Source organism: Lactuca sativa, chromosome 4, assembly GCF_002870075.4.
Source record: "Lactuca sativa cultivar Salinas chromosome 4, Lsat_Salinas_v11, whole genome shotgun sequence".
Classification (NCBI taxonomy): domain Eukaryota; kingdom Viridiplantae; phylum Streptophyta; class Magnoliopsida; order Asterales; family Asteraceae; genus Lactuca; species Lactuca sativa.
The window spans coordinates 60,273,419-60,296,455 of NC_056626.2; the positions used below are offsets into that span (position 1 = coordinate 60,273,419).

Genomic DNA, 23,037 nt, shown 5'->3' on the forward strand with positions numbered 1-23,037 from the left:
TGTACCTTTATTTTATACAAGGTATGTTGTCACAGTCATCTTTGCAAAATCAATAACCCATCTTCTTTCCTTTCTTCTTACAAGAACCCATGTGGAAGATAAACTTCTTACTCTTTGTAATATAATTAGTTTCATGCTGCTAGATCAACATACCACGTCGGCATCATATGTCACATTAGCATTTTCTTTCCACACCTATCCATACTAGTTCCGAGACCTATCCCGAAGTGACTAAGTCGCTTCTCATCGACAATTCTTACAATGTGCCCACACTAGCACATGCTAACACTCTTCCTAGTTCACTAGGACTCCCACCCCACACTGTTATCCTATTGGAAAGAAACTCCCATCAATGCCAATTAACGACCTCACAAATACTATTACATGAAACTAAAATTAAGTGGTTTTTTGGCCAAGATATCCTACACTACAACGGCTGGACTCAAACAAGAGCTACACAATATAGCTAAACCAAACAATCTAAAGCTACCTAATTCTAGGGATATGCAAGTTAATGTTTGTCCAATAGTTAATCAATATTAATGTAACAGCCCAATTTTCATAAAAATTTTAAAATTTTGTTTTCATAACATCAACCATAGTAAATATAAAAATTCCATTACATATCCATGTTATTTTGAAAATTCAAAGTACAAAGGACCAAAAGTGAAAACACTGGAGAATGCATGCCACGTCATCAAGTCGGGCCCTTGCCCTTATCACTAGAAGTACCTGAGACATACAAATAAACTGTAAGCACAAGCTTATTGAGTTTCCCAGTCAAACAAAACATATAATCACATAATGTAATGCTCATACGTATACATACAAATTGTCATGGACTCCCTCCATGGTCTTCAATGGAATGTCATGGGCTACCTCCATGGTCTTATATCCGTATGCCATGGGATCCCCCATGGTCTTCACATAAACCCATGCATAAATCAAACAACATATCATTTCCCATTCAATACAAACATATCATATTAATTATGGGCCAACTTTGGTGCCTTCGACCCATGAGTGTGGTAAGAAGACTCACCTCAAATACTAATAGAAGTTGAATAGTCCCTAGCTCCGAGTATCTACTCTACTCAATCCCTAAATATAAACAATTCTTTAGATTCAACATAATACTCCAAACCCTAAGAGTCAACATTAGTCAAAGTCAAAGTCAAGGTCAACATTCCGAGTTGACTCAACTCGTCGAGTTTGGCTATCAACTCGTCGAGTTCCCTTATTGACTGGCCGGATCGCGAAAAGTCCCACCAATTCATCGAGTTCACTTATGAACTCGTTGAGTTGACCATAAAATCCACTTCTTAATGCATTAAGCCGTTTCCTTTGAATCCAAGGACTCCAAACCTCATACCCCTTTAAAAATGATGTTTAGAAGGGTAAAGTTTCCAACTTTACCCTCAAGGACCATCCATAAATCTTCAAACTCAAACCCTAGGCCCTTTTAAGAGGGTCTTGACCCATTAAGCCCTTAAACTCTCACTCCAATGTTCCAAAACACAGATCTGATGTCCAAAGTTAGGCAAAGCACGTAAAGTTTCAAACTTTACGTCCATCCATGCTAGAAATACCCTCTAAGGCTCATCTATGACTTCATAATGGACATATTGCATGAATGGGACATAGGGACCAATAAAGTTTGTAACTTTAAGCTTCAAGAGGTCACGAAGGGGTCAGATCTAGCTTGACAACCCCTGGAACCCACATCTTTTGGACAACTCAATCAAACCCCCCAAAATCATGCTTAAACTTCAAAATAAGAAGATCGAGATGAATACATGACAAAGTGACAACTATATACCTAAAAAATGCTTCCTTTGAAGAAGAGTTTCTGGATCTAAAGCCCCTCCTTCAAGATAGATGCTTCCTACCTTTAAGCTCCTTTCAAGAATCACCAAAAACCACTCTTTTAAGCTCACCACACTTAAGATGCCAGATGGAAAACGAATCTAAGGTTTCTCTGGACATGAAGGTTGGTAGGGAGGCCAGCCAAGGGAGATTAAATCATTTATATAGGGTGCAACACCCTAAATTAAGGTTTCATCTTGGGCCGTCAACTCATCGAGTTGGTCTCCCTAACTCGTCGAGTTGGACCATTTAATTCCGCGGCCAAAGAGATTCATACACGGCGAGTTGGAGCTCCCCAACTTGTCGAGTTCTATCACAAATCCTTAAAAACATGATGAGAAATGACTAATACCTGGACCAAGCGTTACAATTAATAAGAATTCCTAAAAGCACAAAGCAATTGGCAATTAAGCAGTACAACTAACCGGCTATTCTAGCACATATAACAATTTTATGTCGTAGAACAATAAATAAGATTTGAACACTTTCCCTTTTTCCTTTAGCACTGAGTAACTGTATACAACGTGCTTTCAATCACCTTTTTCCAAACCGTTTCGTTTAGTTTTATAAAATTTTATTTTTAAAAATAACTCTTGAGCCGCGAACTTAGATTGATTATCTCAAGATGTGCTCTGATACCAACTCGTAACATTGCAAAATTTGCAATAAATTTTAAAAATTTAAAAACCAATATAAGTATATTCAAACCAGAATCGAATGATCAAGGTAATTTCAAAAACCATTTGGTAATTTTAAATTCCAAAAAAAACATAATCCAATGTAACATAAAACTCCAACAATCCATCCCGAGCCAATGTGTATTGTCATGCCCTGCCATCCTGAGTACTTGCTGATCCTGCTGATCCTGAAACAATATTATTAAAGGAAAAGAAATATGCACAAAGCTTAATAAATTTCACACATACACAATATCATATCTTACAAGCTCTACCCCTGACATACATGTATCAACAACATTAGTCACACAACCATACACACATGTAAAAGAATAAATCGGAAACAAACATACACATGTTGAGACACATTGGTTATACCCAAATCCCCCTTGCTCAGTACGTCAACCCTTTGGGACACATTGGTCAAGCCCGATCCGCCAAACCTAACCCTATTAGACACATCAGCACCGACCCCCTTGCTTAGTGTGTCGACCCTTGGGACACATGGGTTATGTTCGATCCCTAACTAAACAGTAACCTAACCTAGTGCTACCCACATATACATCCTATAAGCACAAATGAGTTAAAGTAAAAGATGCACAACATCAATCATTATAATGAGAAACTCACATCGAGTATCATGATAAACCTCTGACTGTAGCTCGAAAACCCAATCACACCAATTCACTTTTCCAAATTCCTAAGAATATAAATCTAGATTAAAAATGGCTACCATTCACCCTAAACATATAAGTAATCTAATAAATTAAATTTCTAGATTTTAACCTAAAACAACATCCTGTTCAAGGCCACTTTAACACCACCACCAAAGCCTACCAAAGTTACAATATTTTTCCATATTCTAGTAGTTCAATGTCTTATATTTCTAGGAACCACTTGTACATGTCCATACAAGTTTTCTATAATTTTCCATGGATTTTACAAAACTACATATCAATGCAGTTAATTTTGGACTAGTCTGTGAAAATAATGATTTTCACCCTAGTTAGCCAACATCAGGTCAAGGAAAAAATTACGGGCATACTAGACTCAAGATCTGAAATTTGAGAAATGACGGACCCTAAATCCGACTCCTGATGATTTTTCTAGGATTTTTACAAAACAGGATCAGAATAGGTATTTTCCATAAATTCCTAACTTTTACTTATTGGGTTAATTTGACATCTTAACCCAATAAGTCATCAACCATAGACTATTAATGCTGGAAATTAAGTTCCTAATAGTAGCAATATTACATTAAGTCAAAAAGCCAATTAGAATCACAAACCCTTACTCAAAGTACATTAGCAAATGTGAAAATCCAATGTATGTTGCTATTAGATAAGTTATGTACTTAAGGTTTTTAGGTTTCATCTTCTCAGCACCCAAGCCTATTATGAACTCATTATCATTGTTGGAAACATCACCACCCATTTCCATCATAGTAGTGGTGGCCGGAGGTGGCTTCCACCACCATAACGGTGGTGGTGATGATTTGACTAAGAAGAAGAAAAGGGCAAGGAGAAAAATACTAGAAGCATACCTCAAAGTAGAAATTTGATCTAAGACAAGCCTACACAAGCTCCTACTCCACCCACTCCTATCTTTTCCGATGGCTACGAGATCAATACAGAGTTTATGACATTTTTAGAATGGCGGTGGTATCGACCTAGATAAACAAAACATTCTAAAATCAAAAGCTACATGAAGTAGCTTTCAACAAAACGCTCCAAAATCAAACGCTACCCGTTAACCGCTACCGCTATCCGCTACCAGCTATTTTTGCCGAACACGTCGTAAATCAAGATGGAAATTAATATAGATAATAATTACAATGCTTTATAAATGTTTAATTTAAAAAAATATAATTTCAAGAAAATAATAATAAAATAATTATTTATAATAAAATATATTTATCAACATTTTGAAAACAATATCAAGGCCTACGATTAAAGAACTTTACATCTTATCTTGCTAATCAAATTTGTTTGACCTAAGTTCATTTTGTAATTCGTTTTTTCTTTGAATTTCTCTTACACGCATGATCAACGAGCGTCAATAACAAGGGCCCGCACGTTTTCTGAAGAATCAAACAACCGAATTCAACGAACATCTTCACTCTCTTCCCCAATAACTCAATGATTCCCAGAATCCCCAATTTGGTCGTCGATGTTAAATCCCTTTCTTGTTGATCGTATCAATGTGACTATTAATCTACTAGCATCACAATGATCGAGGGGTTTAACATCAAGCAGGTGAGATGGAGCGCTATGTTTCTAGGGATTTCGAATCTTCTATTGATAATCATCAACATCATTTTGATCACCGTGGCTTATCCGGACTGTGACTTTGGAGATATTATTCCATTTATTGTGATTCTTTTTGTCTCGTTTCTGAGAATAGTCACGATGATTCCGATCGCAATTTCCCAAAGAGCTACGGCCATGACGATTATTAATACTCCTTCCGAAAAACGAGCTGTTGGAACCCTAATTCGGCGTCATCGGCGGGTAAAATTTCACATCGATTTCTTCTTTTTCTTCTTATTTATATTAGTAATCATACAATGACGGGGTTGGTTAAGAAAAATGTTCAGAAAATGAACATCAGTAAGAAATTTGTTTTTTTTACCAATTAGTGGATCAAACTCTTGATAAATTTTGTTTAAGGACTTGGTGTTTTCAACTTGATCATATAATACATGATGATAAAGATAGGTGATAAATTGTGCCTTTCCTTGCTTAACCTCTGAACTGGTCCACAACATAAAAAAATTGAGAAAGAGTATAGATAGGTGATAAGTTGTGGCTACAGCAAGCCATCTCCATTTTTGAGATATCAGTATGCTTCTACACATAGTATTTGCCCACATATCACTTGCTTTTATAGAAATAAGATCCTTCAAGGTTTCATGAACTACAGATTGCTTTACATAACCTTGTGCCTTTCCTTGCTTAACCTCTCCACAACATTTCATCATAATACATGGTAAAATATATACTATTCTGTAGAAAACATATCACCATCATTTTGCAAAGGAACCATTTCACAAAACTCCTGTTTTGAGCTATATATGGTTTGGCAAATTCTTGATTCATGTTAATCGCCTTAGCCGATGATTTTAATCTTTCTTGAGCTTTATTAGCTTCTTTAACTCACTGCCTTTGATTTCCAATGTCCTAGGAAATCTATTCCATATCACATCAACATATCATACACATGCAAGTCCATTGACAATATCATTTTAGGCCTTAATCCTAAGCATATACATATCATTTTAGGCCTATTCTTAAAACATTGACATATATTCCAATTAAGATACTTTAACACATCTGGTCCTTTACAATGACACTTTAACATATTATCCTACGTGAGCTTCCTGTACATATTGTTTGTCTATATTGTTAGCATGCTTTACACATTACTTATCAATCATAGAAATGATGGAACCTTTAGATATCTCATAACATATCAGTAGATACATAGCATAATACCATATTGGACATGTTGCATTACAATAGAAGACATGTCTCATACTGTCATATCATAACACATACTTGGCTCATAAAGCTCGTCACACCCATTTAGAGTCTTAGTTCTTTTCATAGACAAGTAGTCTTAACATAACCACTTGTCACATCAGGTTTGACTTGTCATACCTTTATCATTTAATTTCCATTTCCATATCATAAACATGTTTCATCAAGATACATGTCCTTTCTCCATCATCCACATTGTTATTACAATACATCATCTAGGATTTAATCTTGAACAGTGTGAGTATTGGCATTGTTGGACCTTGTTTTTCCTAATTATTAGCAACTAATTGTTGAATTTATGCATTAACAAAATTTGGTATCCTATCTACCTATACCCAATCATACAAATGGAATATCTTTGTATGCAAATGTTCCATTGGAATTGACATATCACAATTATACAGATGTCACCTAATTTAAAATTTCTGTTATTACTTAACAGATTAGATACAGGAAGTGGATACGGTGGACCCGATTTGCATTTGTAATTACAATGTTCCAGTTTATGAGTGCAAGTTATCTTGTATTCAGTGTTTCAAGAAATGTTTTTGAAGATCGAACTCCAAATGCATGTGTATTAGGTAAACTTGAGTCTCATTTCTCTTATTTTGTTCTTTCCACTATTACAAGTGTCTTACTATCCCTAAAACTTTTTATTTATTTTTTTTTTCTACAGGGATTCTTTCAACTAACAAGATCTGGCTGCATAGTATGTTGGTTCTATTCATCATCATGGTGTGTTTTGTCACACTGTTACAATGTTTTTCAGGATCTGATGTTTTAAGATGGAGATCTTTCTACACAAATGAAAACAAAGCATGGAAACACCATTACCATGAGATATTTGATCATGGCATCCGTGAGGCATTGTGCTGTATGGGACGTATGAAATACTTGTATGCTTCCAAATCTTTTTCTTTCCCCATTAAGTGTTGTATACATAACGTCTGTTTCTTTTCAACCATCTGAATGAGTCTAAATGACCATTTTACCCTTACATTCCAAAAACATATATTTCACAATAGAGACGATGCGAGGAAAAAAGAAGGGGAAATAGGTAAAGGGTTAGTGTCTTAATACAGCCATGTATAGCTGTGTAGATTAAGTGCTTAAGACATTAAGCTCATCAAGTCAAAAAGAAACAACCCTTTAAATTCTTATGTGTATTATTGATTTTGCTTACTTCAAATTGTAGAACTGCAATGGAGGAAGATGAAGTTTTCTCAGTGGCACAGTTACTGGGTGACCTTGTTGCTTATCGTGCATCTGGGAAAGGACATCTAGAACTCTTGGCAGGTCTTTCTTTTCTTTAAAATGAACCTAATTTGTTTACATTTGAAAAGAAATATTATGTTAATTTTGTGATAAGGTCTTTTTTTTTCTCTTCATTTTTGTGATTGACTCTATTACTTTCTGTGACTTGATTAATTAATTACTGTATACAGGCCTAGCTTTGTTGCAAAGGGAAAGCCGAATGCCTAATTTTCAAGAGGAAGTCATAGTGGCTCCTCAAGAATTGATTCAAGGAGCTGCTGATTTTCATCCTTATGCAGAAGCTGCCTATACAGTCAGTTTCATAACTGTTGTCTTTTCATAGCTTTATAACAGTTTCTTAATTTTAATTAATTAATTAATATTTCAGGGTCTTTTACTAGATGTTGGAAGAAACCCTGTATTATTCCTTTGTGCATGGTTGCATAGGCAAGGGATTTGGACACCTTGGGTTAGAAATAAGCTTCCTGAACTCAAAGGGGACAATTGGTGGAGAGGTCATGCAAAAGCTTTTTTAAAATATGTCAATTTGCCCCCTGATACACTTCGACAAGGACGTGTCTATCAGGTTATTTTTGCAATTTTAAATCTATTGTTACTTTATGTCTAGTTTAGTAGTTTTCACTTTTCACATGTCTTTATTCTATATATTCATACATTTATTGGGGTATTTACCCAAACAGTCCCTGCCAAGAGTTTTTCTTTACAGAAATGGTCCCAGTAACAAATTGGTCCGTGTTTAACAGAAAATTACAGAAATGGTTCCTATGTAGAAAACGAATTACAAAAACGGTCCCTGTAGTTTACAGAAAAGGTCCCTGTGCAGATTTATTTTTATAGAAATGGTCCTTGTGTTTTAAAAAATTACGGAAATTATCCCTCCCAAATAGCAAATTAGCAAAAATGGTTCCTATGTTTCATACAATTACAGAAATTGTCCATGTGTTTCACTTACATAAAAGTTCCCTACTTTTCACAAAATGTGTTGATACTTGTTTAGAAGGTCCCTGTGCAGAATTGTTTTTTTTTTTTATAGAAAGGGTCCTTGTGTTTTAAAAAATTACAGAAATGATCCCTGACAAATAGCAAATTAGCAGAAATGGTTTCTATGTTTCATACAATTACAGAAATGGTCCATGTGTTTCACTTACATAAATCATAAATGTTCTCTACTTTTCACAAAATTACAGTAATTGTCCCTACGCTTCACAAAGTTATATAAATGGTCACTGTCTAATTACAAATTTACAATAATGGTCCCTGTGTAAGAGAGCATTAGAAAAATTGTATCGAAAATATAGGATTTATAAAGGTCATCCTACTAGTTATTTATTTAATTTGAAGTTGGATATTGTTGGTTTTTCAGGCGAGATGTGAAGCAGCATACTTTGTTGTGGTTCTTCATGACATAAAATCTGTTGTGATTTGTGTGAGGGGAACTGAAACCCCTGAAGATTTACTAACAGATGGTTTAAGTAAGGAATGCGTGCTTGCTACAGAAGATATAGATGGTTTGATATAGTACGTACATTCTCTCTCACATACAAAATGGAAAAAATAATCTTGCATTTATTTTGGGACAAGTTTTATAATATTCTTTTTTAAACATTTAATTTTGAATGGCATCTTATTATGACATTTTCATGACCTTGTCACAGTGGTAATCTTATTCCACCAGGTTCAGGATATTATGGACACTCCGGTATAGTAGAGTCTGCTCGTGATCTCTATCAGCAAATTGATGGAAATCCTGAAAAAAAAGGTATAAATTCATCTTTCTTTCTCTTTTTTAATCAAACTATTTCAGCAAATCACACAAAATCCATTACATTACATTATCACCTTTTACCATATTTTGGTACTATAAAACACTTATGTGGACATTTCTCTCGCCACATCATTAACAATTTTCCATGTAAACAAATCAAACTTGGTAACAGGTTTTTATAATGTAATGGCATTTTGTGTAATTTGCCCAAACAATATATATAGCTAGGGTGGAAACATTATCATAGTGTTTATAATGTTTATCCTAATGACATTTAAACTGATTTCTTCTAGAATTTATTGAAAATCAGAATTCCAAGCTGGCGGATTGCTTACTTCATTGCTGGGAGAGGGATGTGAGTGTGAAGGGTATAACCTTCGCATTGTGGGACATTCCCTTGGTGGAGCTATTGCTTCAATGCTAGGATTAAAGGTATGTTTAAAACCTTTCATTTAGAGAAAATTACAATTTAGTCCCTGGACTTGCTTGTTTGTAATCTTCCTTCTTGTTATCAACAGTTATATGGTCGATACCCTCAGTTACAAGTTTATAGTTATGGCCCACTTCCATGTGTAGATTCAGTCTTAGCTAATGCATGTTCAGGTTTTGTCACAAGGTATTCTTTTCTTTTTTCTTTTTTTTTTTGTAATCCATTTTTCACCCAACTATTGTTTTTTAAAGTTTGTATGGATATTCTGCAGTATTGTGTATGATAATGAATTTTCGTCACGCCTTTCGCTTGCTTCAATCATGAGGTTGCAAAGAGCTGCCATGCTGGCACTATCAAATGACAGGGATGCTGACTCAGCAAAACTGCAGAAACTAGCAAGAAGGTTTCTTTCAATGAGCACTTATCTATGGCACAAGCCTCATGAAGAGCCTTCTTCTTCAGGGTCGAGCTCATTGCCACCAAGAAATGAAGACGAGGGTCACGCTATACGTGGTACTTAATTACTAAAATACCCCCATTATGTATATTAAAATCAAAATAATAAAAATAATTTGTTATATGTCTGTGCTTATCAATCCTAATACTAAGCTTTTGAAAATCACTGTAGTGAGCATTCGGGAAGCTAATGAAGATTCGAATCATTGGCACAATATAGACATAAATGATACATCAGATGATGATAATAATGTCACTCACAGACGTTTTTCATCAAATAGAAACTCTAATCCGTATTATGAGCCTCCACATGATGAGACTTCACGTGATCATCTTGTATCACAGTATGTGGAAGCCATGCCATCATCACATGAAAAAGAGGAGACGCATGAAAACTTTAGAGAAATGTTTTTGCCAGGTGTCATCATTCATATAATCCCTGATAAGAAAAACAACGATGTGCCTCTTTATAGAAGATGGAAGAGTACACTAACCACACAGTGTGGGTTTGAAGCTTATGTGGTTAAAAAGGAAGCTTTCATGGATTTGATCGTATCACCTTCTATGTTCATTGATCACCTCCCATGGAGGTAAATCATCCATCTAAATTGTAACAACACTTTTTACTTATTTATTATTTATAATTTCAAATGAAAATAAGAAAAGGTAAATAATCTAATGGTAAAATTTTATTAATTGATTGTTAGATGTTCGTATGCTTTGAAGAAATTACTTGAAAAGCGGAGTCTTCAACAAGAGTGTGATGGGGTGAGTTTGAGATCATGATGGATTAATTAAAACCTTCTTTTACCCATTGCATTTAAAGTTGGAATCTTTTAATTGCCATGTGTTGTAATTTAATTGGACATTGAGCTGTCATCATAACTAACTGTTAACACCTACCACACAAGGGTTAAATTTATTGGGTGTAGTTTTGTATAGCATAGAAGTAGTGGATAGTTTGTAGAAATTAAGTTATATATATGTATTTGAAGAAATTCCATGGTTAGTTGATGTAGTTTTGAACGTGTATTAAACGACAATTAGGAGAGTTACATTTTGTTAAAAGTTTGGGTTTATGTGTAGACATATTATTTTGAAATTAGAGGTCAGTATTGTTGTTTTTAAAATAATCACATATTATGGGCTGCAAATGGGAATGAACTGAACTGGAAGGGAATAGTTATAAAACTTTATCCATTAAACTTAAATGGAGAAAAAAAAAACGTGCCCCCAGATTGGTTTGTCTAAGGATCGGTCTATTTGAACTATATATGTAATTGCACATGATTTTAATTGGCTTTGCAACTGCTATGATATCAATAGAAACTATTAAGACTGTCTTTATACATAATTAATAATAACACAATCAACAAGGATACCACCAAGACCACATTCACCAACGAGAACCACCTGAATAAAATGCTAAATGGAAAAGTCAACATTTCTTTATCAATGCAAACTCCCAAGACCATGCCTTGTCTTCCTTTGCCTCAAATTTCAAATTTTGTTTTATCTTGTACAATTTTAAGACTGATTCTTGTTGCATGTAACACTAGTTGTATTTTATGATGTAATTATTGTGGTATCAATTTCAAAATTCAGATTAAAAAAAAAGACAATTTACGGAAATATATACCTGTTACAATAGTTCTATGTGAATTGGTTCCCTAATCATGTTCGGGCGCCTGTGTTATCCACAACTTGTATGTAGCAGAATGTTTTAGTTTCTGAGGTCTCTATCTCAGTTGCAAAAGCACATGACTTAAGAAGTGCCTCAGATCCAACAATACACAGACCTTCCAATGAAGAAATGCTCTGTGGAAGATGACTTATTCCTGTACAGTTTATATCCAACTCTTCTAAACACTGTAAACTTCCAAGTTCCTCTGGCAATTTCTGAACTTGACTACAAAAGGGGAGATAGAAATATGACAAAAATTTCATCTTACAGATGCTGTTTGGAATATCTAGTAAAGATGCACATTTTTTCAGGTTCAGCTCCTCTAAACATTCTAATTGCCCAATATCCTCGGGTAACTTCTCAAGAAGCTGACAAGATTCAAGGTTAAGATATTGCAGATGTTTTAGCATGCAAATGCTATCTGGAAGACTTCTAATACCTGTAGACAACAAATTTAACGTCTCCAAACACTCCAACCAACCAAGATTCTCCGGTAACTCTTCAAGATACACGCAATCTTAAGTGTGAGAGATTTCAGATTTTTCAACATACAAAGGCTATCAGGAAGACATTTGATGTGTGTAGAGTACAAAGTGAGGTGTTCTAAGCATTTCAACTGGTCAAGGTCATTGGGCACCTCTGGAATACAGCCATGGAATGTAAGTTCTCTTAGATGTTGTAAACCACAAATGCTTCCTGAAACACTCTCAAGTTTTGTGCAAGGCTGGAGATCTAGATAGACACCGGTTGAGGAGGGTTGTTCTTTAAAATAATGAAACTGAAATTGTGGCATTGGCAGATTGTTGCTGGAGTCCCTTGGGAATTCCTCCAAGCATTTCACATGCATAGATAAGTTGGGTAACCTAAAAAGCTCAAGTGATTCAAATTGTTTGATAAACGAGAAAGATCTAAACCTTGAGCAACCACCTAAATCTAAGTAGACAAGCCTTTCTAAGCATCCAGGCACATGAACTTCTGTCAAATCATAACATCCTTGAAGATCTAACCTCTCAAGATCCGGAGTCATCCCAAAGTCAAGGGTCCTCAAGTCTGAATACATAAGAACAAGAAACCTGAGCTTCTTAAGCGCCTATGATCATATGCAAAAAAAAAAAAACGGAATTAATTAGACTAGTATTGCTTTATCAACTAACAAATGAATGATGAAAGACATTACAAAATTTACCTTTCGTTCTCCGCTTTCCCAAAGTTGCATGATTCTGCTGCCAGGCAATTCAAGTCCAACAAGATTACTTGCTCGAAATGTTTGGGGTAAAGAAAAACCAGGGTAACCACGCCAATACAGGAATTGTAACGTATTCGGTAAGTACTGTATTGTTTGATCAAACTTCCAGTCACTCGGGAAACAGTCATCAAGCTCCCCATGAAGAAAAAGATACCTAAGTTTGTTCAATTTTCCAAGGCCTTTCATGATAATTTCAGGAGGCAGATCCACCGTATTCAGCTGCAGTCCTATACATGTTGATGCTTCAGTACCCTATAATCCAAAATCAGTCGCCATCAAACTTCTGTCATATATATATAATTAAAATTTGCTAGTTTTAGTAAATTCGCTCCTTACCACATCATTAGAGATTAATTCTTCAATTTCCTCGCAAATCCAGAGTCGGCTGTGTTTGTTGGGCTCATGGGGGTGCGATCGCCAAACAATATTTTTGCCCAATTCTTCTATTCTATCATGCATGCCTAATCTATTATATGAAATTGTTATTAGAGATTTTTGCTCAAGAACTCTTAAACCATATGTAGCATGAAATCCACAGCCATCAAGAATTTTAATTGCATATTCTTTAGGACTCCCCTTCAAGAACATGCAATATCTAAGAACATTTCCTTGTGATCATCCTCTAGGCTGTTATAGCTTATTTCCAATACCTCTAGAGTTTTCCGTGATGGAATTGTTTTTAGTCTTTTTAGTGCATCTCTCCATACAACCTCATTTTCACCACGAAGATGTGAACCCAAAACTTTAATCGTTAGGGGAAGACCAGCAGCATAACGTACTACTTCTAATGAAAGCTCTTCATATCCTTGATCTGGAATATATCTCTTGAATGCATACCTACTAAAGAGGCTAATTGCTTCCTCATCCGACAAGAAATCGACATCATGAATCCAGTTTGTATCTATGCCATCTGCTACCAGCACTTTCTCGTGTCTTGTTGTTATGATAATCCTACTTCCGTCCTTAAGCCAATCACCAGCTAACGCCTCAAGCTGCTCCTCATCATCCACATCGTCAAGAACAAGAACTTTTTTATAGGGTAGTCTCATTCTCATGAATTCTTCCCCATCATGAATACTTCCCACACACATGTGTTCATCGTTTAGAACACCTCAAAGGATTCGTTCTTGCAATGACTCTGAGCCCTTCTTTTTTGATACTTCCCTTATGTCATTAACAAAGATACTCCCTTCAAAATGGGAAGATACTATTAAATATCATCACTCGCCCAATAGAACTAATATTATCTAGAAGGCTCTACAAGATTCTAAAACATTATGGAAGACTATGGAAAACTCCGGAATATATTGGAAGAGTCTAGAATACTCTAGAACGACATGGAAGAGCCTGGAAAGTTATAGATCATTCTAAAAGACACTGGAGCAACCTAGCTAGACCTCTCCAGAACATGGTAGAACATTTTAGAGAACATGGTAGAACATTCTAGAAACACATGGAATCTTATAGAGTATGTTAGATAATCCTAGAGCTATCTAGTAAGTAGTAAGTGTGTTGTAGTATCTAGAAGCTTCCTAAAAGGCCTATAATTATGTATGGAGCTCATTTGCTCCAACCCCTCAAAGAAAAGCCTAAAAAAAAAGCAAAGTGTGTAGTAGTCTCTCAAAGTATAAGTTCTTCTTAAGTGTATTAATAAAAGTATTGTTGTTTCCCACATAAAGAGTCGTGTTCAACAGATACATTATCTAAAATAGCTCTGGCTAAAGTTGTCTCCCCAATGCCTCCCATCCCCTTGATCCCTATCATGCGCGCTTTATCATTCAAACCGATCCCCAAAGCCGATTCCATATCTTGCATCCCGCGGTCCATGCCTATTACATTTTCATCATTGCTCAAATGAATTGACCTTAACTTGAGTGAAATTTCTTTAACAATTCTTTTGATGGCTTCAACTTCATGCCTGTAGATTAAACAAGATTCAAGTAGCTTGCTCAAGATCCCACATAATCAATTAGTTTTAGCAAAATAGCATACAACCATATGCAAGTAATAATAAGATACGCATATTTCATGTTTCTATATCTTTCTAGAATGTTGCAAAATAAGAAGATCAATCTATGCTACTGGGTTTTAAGGCTTAATTGAGAAGAAAAAAGTGATTTCTTGCTGCTGTAGAAACAAGGGAAAAGATATGATGGAAGGGCTTAAGGAGCTGTTGCAATACTAAGCAAGGAAATACTTATAAGCCTATTGCTTCTAAAATTTATATGCTAAAATACTAACTAACAATCTAAGCCATAGTTCATTAATCAATAAGAAATGGGTGTATAGCCAAAGAAGAAGAAAAGTCAGATCTGGTGAAGTGAAGGTTTGTATATTTGTTGCTGACTTTAAGAAGGTTCTCTTATCACATACAAGACTCGACTTTGAGTAAAAAATTTACAACATAACATCAATGTCATGGATGACATTTCTACATCCCCAGCTGGACCTAGATTAGAAATAAAAAAGTGAAAGAATAATTTGCAGAGATATGATGAATGAATATATACCCATTAGCAATGTTTTTCAGATCCCACCCAACCAGATTGCCTGCACTTTCCAGAGCCTTTACCCATTTCTTAATCTGTTCGTTAGTCTTATGTTTGGTGATTGCTCTTCCAACTGGCCCACTTAGTTTGCGGATGTCGCTGGGCTCCACATCATAAACGAGTGGGTAAGCAGTCTGATCATTCTCATCTTGACACTTTATAATCTTCGCAAGTTCCTCCAGGTACCAAGAAGAAGATGCATAGTTTTTGGAGAAAACAATGATAAAGAACTTTGACTTTTCAATGGCTTTGAAGAGCTTATCGATCCGTTTTCCTTTCTCGAGTTCCTCGTTATCCCTGAAGGTGTGAATACCTTTTTGCTTAAGAGAAGTGTAAAGATGATCAACGAAGGTCTTACGTGTGTCTTCTCCTCTAAAGCTCAAGAACACATGATACTTAAAGCTCTTTTGATTAAATGAAGTTGAAGAAGACGCCATTAATGGTTTTCTTGATGGATCTTCATTAAACTGGATCGTTCTTGTGAGAGATTCTTAAGAAATACAGTAAACCTTTGGTCCTTTGAGTAAACCTTTAGTCCACAAGATTCATGTCTCTCAGCTTTCGTCCCTATTTAGTACTTTCATTAAACCTTTGGTCCTTTGACCTACCACCAGTTATGTTGAAACCGTTAAACCCCATCATTTGCAAGGCACATGGTGGTGGTGGTGTGTGGTTTTCCGACGACGAAAGGAGACGACGGTGGTTTCGTAGCAAAGGAGAAGGAGACCGGCGGTGCTCAATCTCTCTGCTTTCTCCGATCTTGAATTAGAAAAAGAAGGGGGAAAAAGACTTATTTATCCTTATGTTGGAAGGCATACGAAGAGGTTTAACATTAACATACGGGGGATGACGGACGTTTGAGTAGGGGATGAAAACTTAACAAATATTACATTTGAGGACGAATTTTGCAACAAATGAATTTTTTCCTAACTCAATCTCTAAACCAGAGAGATGTGATTGCTTCCGTGGCAATGGTTGAATGGAGAAGTCAACAAATCTCTCGTATTATTTGTTATTTAAGTTTTATATTATTGTAATTTTTAGGAACATTTTTATACAAGATTTATCAAGGTTTTTATAGTTACTTTTATGGTAAACTGTACTAAAAGTCGGTATGCTTTCATAAAATTTCGATTTCAAGAGTAGTATGTGATCTTTTTGTTATAGTTTAGTCATTAATTTTTCTAATTTTTGTAATGTCGAAAACTTAACCTGCCAACTCAGAATACAAATGTCAATGGGACCAAACAAAGTCGAAAATAGCCTCTCCTACCCTCGCCTTCAAATTCAGTTGTTCCCCCAAACCCGCCTCCACCCCTGGATGCCTCCATCGAGTTCCCCCATTTCACGGGCTTAAAATGACTTTTTATACTAAAAAACGTTGTATTTTGGGCTATAAAAAGCTATTTTCATATTTTTAAAAGCTTAAAAATTGAGTCTTTTACCATCTCACAAGTTACAAATCCATCGTTACGACTTGCACAAAGTCACAAAAATAAAACACGACAAATCCAACATTAAAAACAAAAAAAGTATGATATGCCCAAAAGACATGACCACTTCAATATATCACCAATTTTCATCTGCTGCCTTGAACTCTTCATTGTTTGACATTTGAATTTCCTCCCTAAGATAAAATAATAATAATAATAATAATAATAATAATAATAATAATAATAATACATGTTTATATTAGGTTAGTTAATTATGTAAAATTATCCTCTTTAATAAATGAAGGTTTTTTTTGCCACATCTCATTTTCTCCTTCATTTTGACACTTGTCATTTGTAAGAATTTTAGAAATTTTATTTTCCACTTGTCATTTTTAAGGGATTTCAATTTTCTTAAAATAAAATTCCATAAAATTATAATGAGTTTTATAAGGAAATAAAATCATCCTATTAATTTGGTAATAAATTCTCATTAATACTTCAAAAGATTTAATTTCTTTTGCAAATTTTCAGAAGATTACATTTTGTTATGTAAAGTATTACATTATAAAATATTTCATATTTATATATTGATATTAAATTTTTATTTTTAATAAACCCGTGTAATACACGGGTCTCACACCTAGTCTATGCTAATAAATGAGAATGATTTTGCCACATGTCCTTCTCTCATTCACTTGGCCACATGTCATTTTGTCATAATTTTGAGATATATTTATTTTCTACTTGTCATTTATTTTAATTTTTATTTCTAATATATCATTAATTTAGTTCCCATAAATTAAACCTACCATAATGACTATTAATTTTAAATTTTAAATTTTAAATTTCAAATTCAACTTCAACTTCAAATAAATTTACAATTTAAACCTTTGTGTTTACCATTTTGCCACATGTCAATCTCTCATAAGTTTTGACACTTGTCATTTTGTGATATTTTTAAAATAAAATAAAATCCACATGTCAATTTCTAGATTTTTCAATTTTTAAAATTAAAGTCACATAATATTTACATGTATATATGTAAAGTATTAAATATAGTAAATGTGATAATAAATTACAATTAATATGTTTTTTATTCCTTATTTCAAAATTTTATTTTAAAAAATATTTATTGTTTACATTTTGATATTTGATCTTTTTTTTAATCAACCCGTGTATTACACGGATTTTACACCTAGTAAAGGGATATAATATTAATCACCTCATTTCCCTCCTCGTCTTCGTCAGAATGTACATTACCACTATCAATAACACAACCTTCTTTCAGTACTTGCAAGTTATATGAAGTTCAAAAGTTTTACCTTCTTTCAAAATTTTACTTGTATCACTACCTGTATCACCAACAAGGTAACCACCAACACCACCACCACCACCTGAAAGAAATGCTAAATGGATTAGTGAAACGCTTAATGGGTTACAATGTTTGCTAGCTAAAACATTTCAAACACACTTTTAGGCTTATTTTTTTCACTTATTCCCTCAGGAAAACAAGGGTTCAAATGGTCGGTGGAATTTCTAAATCCAGGAAATGGTTCAAATGTTAGGATCCATAATTGCACACTTGTTCAGTTGAAGAAAATGTAAAAAAAATATGGAATATCATCCACATGCATCAATATGTGTTTGCTAGGATTTCATATCTAATTCTTAAACTTTGTCATGCTACAAGGCTGAATAAATATATTCTTTCGGTTATGCAGAGTCATGGTCGGTTAATTCCAAATTGAGTTACATTCTGGAAGAGAATAAATAAACTGCCCTATGGAAGCTTACATCTCAAAATAAAGAATACAAACTGCTAATTGTGATGTAAAAAACATTATAAATGGACTATGGACTATGCTAATCATTTAAAATTTCAGACTGACCCATGATTTGCTAATTGGTGCATGTGTGCTATTCACAGCTTGTATGTAGCAGAAGGGTCCATTTTCTGAAGTCTCTATCTTGGTTGTAAAAGCACACAACTGATCAAGAAGTGATATGGATCCGAAAATACACAGACCATTCATCGAAGAAATGCTGTGTGGAAGATGACTTATTCCTGTATCCACTAAATCTAAGGTGTCGTTTGTTTTGGAAGTGGTTAAATGTCTTTTGTCTTTTTCCAAGTTTGCGGAAGAAGATGTGCACTTGCGAAACGTCTACCCGCCAGAAGGGAAAAGTGCTAAAAAAGTACTTTTGTAGAAAAACAAACGAGGCCAAAAACTTCTAAAATCTTTAGATTTCCGAATTCCTCTGGCAATTTCTAGACTTGACTACAAAAGTGGAGAAAGATATACCTCAAACATTTCATCTTACAGATGCTGTTTGGAATATCTCCTCCAGATGCACACTTTGTCATGTTCAGCTCCTCTAAACATTCTAATTGCCCAATATCTTCGGGTAACTTCTCAAGAAACTTACAAGAATCAAGTAGTAGACATTTCAAATGAATTAGCATGCAAATGCTATCTGGAAGATGTCTAAGAATTGTAAACGACACATTCATCTCCTCTAAATTTCCTAACCAACCAAGATTCTCCGGCAACTCTTCAAGATGCTGGCAATCTATAAGGCTGAGAGATTTTAGACGTTTCAACATACAAACCCTATCAGGAAGTCATTTGATGTGTGTAGAGTACAAAGTGAGCTCTTCTAAGCATTTCAACTGGTCAAGGTCATTTGGCACTTCTGGAATACAACCCTTAAATGTAAGGCGTCTTAAATGTTGTAAAAAATCAGTTCTCCTTGAAACACTCTCAAGTTTTGTGCAAGGCTAGACATCTAGGAAGACACCCTTGTGATCAATTTCAGTTTTCGTGGGTTGTTCTTTAGAATAATAAAATGTAAATTGTAGAACTGGTAGATTGCTTGTTGAGTCCCTTAGGAATCCCTTCAAGCACTCCACAAACATAATTAAGTTAGGTATACTAAGAAGCACAAGTGATTCCAATTGTTTGAATAATGAAGAAGATACAGACCATGAGCAACCAACTAAATTTACGAAGATGAGCCTTTTTAGACATCCAGCTGGAGCATAAATTTCTATCAAATCATGACATCCACTAAGATCTAAATTCTCTAGATTAGGACTCATCCGAAGGTCAAGGTTCCTCATCTTTGAATCTCTAAGACCGAGGAACCTAAGCTTCTTAAGAACCTATCATATGCAAAAAGAACATAAATTAGACCAGTATTTCTGCATCTAATAACAAATAGACGAAAGGCTTTACGAAATGTACCTTTCTTTCTCCATTTCCCCGAAGTTGCACAATTCCGCTTTTAGCCAATTCAATTCCAACAAGATTATTTGCTAGAAATGTTTGGGGTAAAGACAAACCAAGCTATTTTTGAAGGGCACACACAAGCTTGCTAGGCTATTTTTGATGATGAGGGCATTAACTGCTGGAAACTTAGTAAAAATATTTATAATTTTTACTAACTTTGGACATATATAAATATATACATATGTTGTATATATAACGAACTCTAAGTGGGTTTGTGTTCTCCTCCATGAGAACTTCGAAACGATATATTATATGTCCAAAATAGAGTATAAGTGAATGAGATATCGATACTAAAAGATGGGTATTTGAGAATAAGTTTAGCAAAAGAGAGGAATGTGGGAATGAGTCCCACATTGGTAGAGAGACCAAACTCAACAAAGTTTATAAGCTTCATTGCATGGAAGGCTTACAAGATTGAGTCTATGGTTATGCTACAATTCCTACCCGCTCGCAGGGGGGGTGCAAATCTTGGTTCCGTAAACCAAAAACACCGAACTCGTGCATGGGCGCGACCTGCGGATACGAATGCAGCTCCGAAAACTCGGGCGCGCGCTACACTAGTAAACCCAGTTCTGAACACCGGAAGAGTATTACTAGGTTGCTGAGGTATGTGAGATACACGCGAGAATATGGACTGCATTATGCCAGACATCCAGTAGTTATCGAAGGATACACGGATGCAAATTGGATATCTGACATAAAAGTTTCCAGATCTACGAGTGGATATGTGTTTACACTTGGAGGTGCTGCTAACTCGTGCATGGGCGCGACCTGCGGACACGAATGCAACTCCAAAAACTCGGGCGCGCGCTACACTAGTAAACCCAGTTCTGAACACCGGAAGAGTATTACTAGGTTGCTGAGGTATGTGAGATACACGCGAGAATATGGACTGCATTATGGCAGTTATCGAAGGATACACAGATGCAAATTGGATATCTAACATAAAAGTTTCCAGATCTACGAGTGGATATGTGTTTACAGTTGGAGGTGCTGCTGTAGCATGGAAATCATCCAAGCAAACAGTTATATCCAGATCCATGATGGAATCTGAATTTTTCGCCTTAGATATTTGTGCTGAAGAGGCGGAGTGGCTACGTCAATTTGTAGAGGACATTCCCGAATGGCCTAAGCCGGTAACGGCCAGATGTATACATTGTGATAACCAATCGGCAATTGGTAGCTCAAAGTAAAATGTATAATGGGAAATGAAGGCACATTAGACATAGACATAAAATGATACGACCACAAATCTCTACGGGAGTTATCACGGTTGACTGGGTGAAGACATAAAATGATACGACCACTAATCTCTACGGGAGTTATCACAGTTGACTGGGTGAAGTCAAAGGATAACATTACGGATCCGCTTACAAAAGGCTTGAGTAGAGATGTACTTTATAAGTCATCAAGAGGAATGAGACTAAAGCCCATGAATGAATAAATTCATACGAAGGAAACCATACCCAGAAGACTGGAGATCCCAAGATCTGGGTTCAAAAGGATAACCTAATTGTATGAGTGGGGCAGGTCACTATGGGGGAGTTAACATTTCTTCCTAGTCCATTCCTTTATGTAGTGACAAAATTAGGCTAAACATATGGTTTTTAATGATTCTTGGAATCACCTATGTGGGAGAGAAGTGGGGTCGCTTCGAAGGGAATTATAGGGGCAAAAAAAAAATTCCTAAAGCTCTTGCAGAACCAGGTTAGTGTTCATGACCAAAACGAACACGGCTATGAGGATATGACCTTGTCAGGGAGAGTCCTGTGAGATTTACATTGTTGTCTACATAAATGGCAGCTTGGTTCAAAGACATCGAGATCTACTAACTGCTAGGAGATTAAGTGTAACTTCTTAAGGGAGGGTTCAAAGGGTAATACCTACCTATCCTATGTAGGATTCAACTGTTGAAAATTTCGTCTGGAAATTGGATGTGCAGAGATCGATCTCCATTCATGTGGGGGATTGTTGGAAATTTAGTAAAAATATTTATATTTTTTACTAACTTTGGACATATATAAATATATACATATGTTGTATATATAACGAACTCTAAGTGGGTTTGTGTTCTCCTCCATGAGGACTTCGAAATGATATATTATATGTCCAAAATAGAGTATAAGTGAATGAGATATCGATACTCAAAGATGGGTATTTGAGAATAATTTTAGCAAAAGAGAGGAATGTGGGAATGAGTCCCACATTGGTAGAGAGACCAAACTCAACAAAGTTTATAATCTTCATTGCATGGAAGGCTTACAAGCTTGTGTCTATGGTTATGCTACAATTCCTACCCGCGCGCAGGGGGGGGGGGGGTGAAAATCTTGGTTCCGTAGACCAAAAACACCGAACTCGTGCATGGGCGCGACCTGCGGAGACGAATGCAGCTCCGAAAACTCGGGCGCGCGCTACCCTCGTTTTTGCTAAACTTGACAGTTTTGGTCCCTATTTTTGAATTCTGTAATTGATGCATTAATTGCGTAAATAATGACATTTATTGCCATTAAACGCTCAATCAATTTAGTGATTTGTTTCCGTTTCACGATTTGACTATAATAAAAGAAGACCTTGCCTTCTCATTCAGACATACGAATGACATTACTCTTCTTCTTCTTCCTTTTCTGCATTCCTGCTTCCGGCGATTCTTTTAGGCAAGTGGTGATATCCGGCAGTACACAATATTGTTTAGGTTGTTGTACCCTGGGAACAGACGGCGAATTTGTTTAAGGGAATTGTCACACCCCGAAAACCAAAGGCGGAAACATTTCCGGGGTTGACTCTACGTTGAGTATCAAATCCAATGTACATAGTAATCATAGTAAAC

The 23,037-nt window shown here is 35.5% G+C and overlaps 3 protein-coding genes across 3 annotated transcripts; 1 reads left to right on the plus strand and 2 right to left on the minus strand.

Annotated features, from left to right (window-relative positions):
- The first annotated feature begins 4,505 nt into the window (after positions 1 to 4,505).
- Positions 4,506 to 11,110, plus strand: LOC111878480 (uncharacterized). Its single transcript, XM_023874977.3, has 13 exons — positions 4,506 to 5,053; positions 6,525 to 6,663; positions 6,759 to 6,978; positions 7,278 to 7,378; positions 7,528 to 7,649; positions 7,725 to 7,922; positions 8,721 to 8,875; positions 9,013 to 9,116; positions 9,433 to 9,554; positions 9,641 to 9,738; positions 9,824 to 10,065; positions 10,181 to 10,598; positions 10,716 to 11,110. Exons 1-13 carry the CDS (start codon positions 4,772 to 4,774, stop codon positions 10,792 to 10,794), a joined length of 2,280 nt encoding a protein of 759 aa, XP_023730745.1. The 5' UTR covers positions 4,506 to 4,771; the 3' UTR covers positions 10,795 to 11,110.
- A 572-nt stretch (positions 11,111 to 11,682) lies between these two features.
- Positions 11,683 to 14,029, minus strand: LOC111878582 (disease resistance protein RPV1-like). Its single transcript, XM_023875103.1, has 5 exons — positions 13,589 to 14,029; positions 13,275 to 13,514; positions 12,879 to 13,190; positions 12,174 to 12,782; positions 11,683 to 12,060 (listed from the first exon to the last, which is right to left on the minus strand). The coding sequence occupies exons 1-5, from the start codon at positions 14,027 to 14,029 to the stop codon at positions 11,683 to 11,685; spliced, it is 1,980 nt and encodes a 659-aa protein (XP_023730871.1).
- Positions 14,030 to 14,585: 556 nt separating this feature from the next.
- On the minus strand, positions 14,586 to 15,924 carry LOC111878581 (TMV resistance protein N-like). The gene is made up of 2 exons (XM_023875102.1): positions 15,449 to 15,924; positions 14,586 to 14,856 (listed from the first exon to the last, which is right to left on the minus strand). Exons 1-2 carry the CDS (start codon positions 15,922 to 15,924, stop codon positions 14,586 to 14,588), a joined length of 747 nt encoding a protein of 248 aa, XP_023730870.1.
- Between the last annotated feature and the right edge of the window lie 7,113 nt (positions 15,925 to 23,037).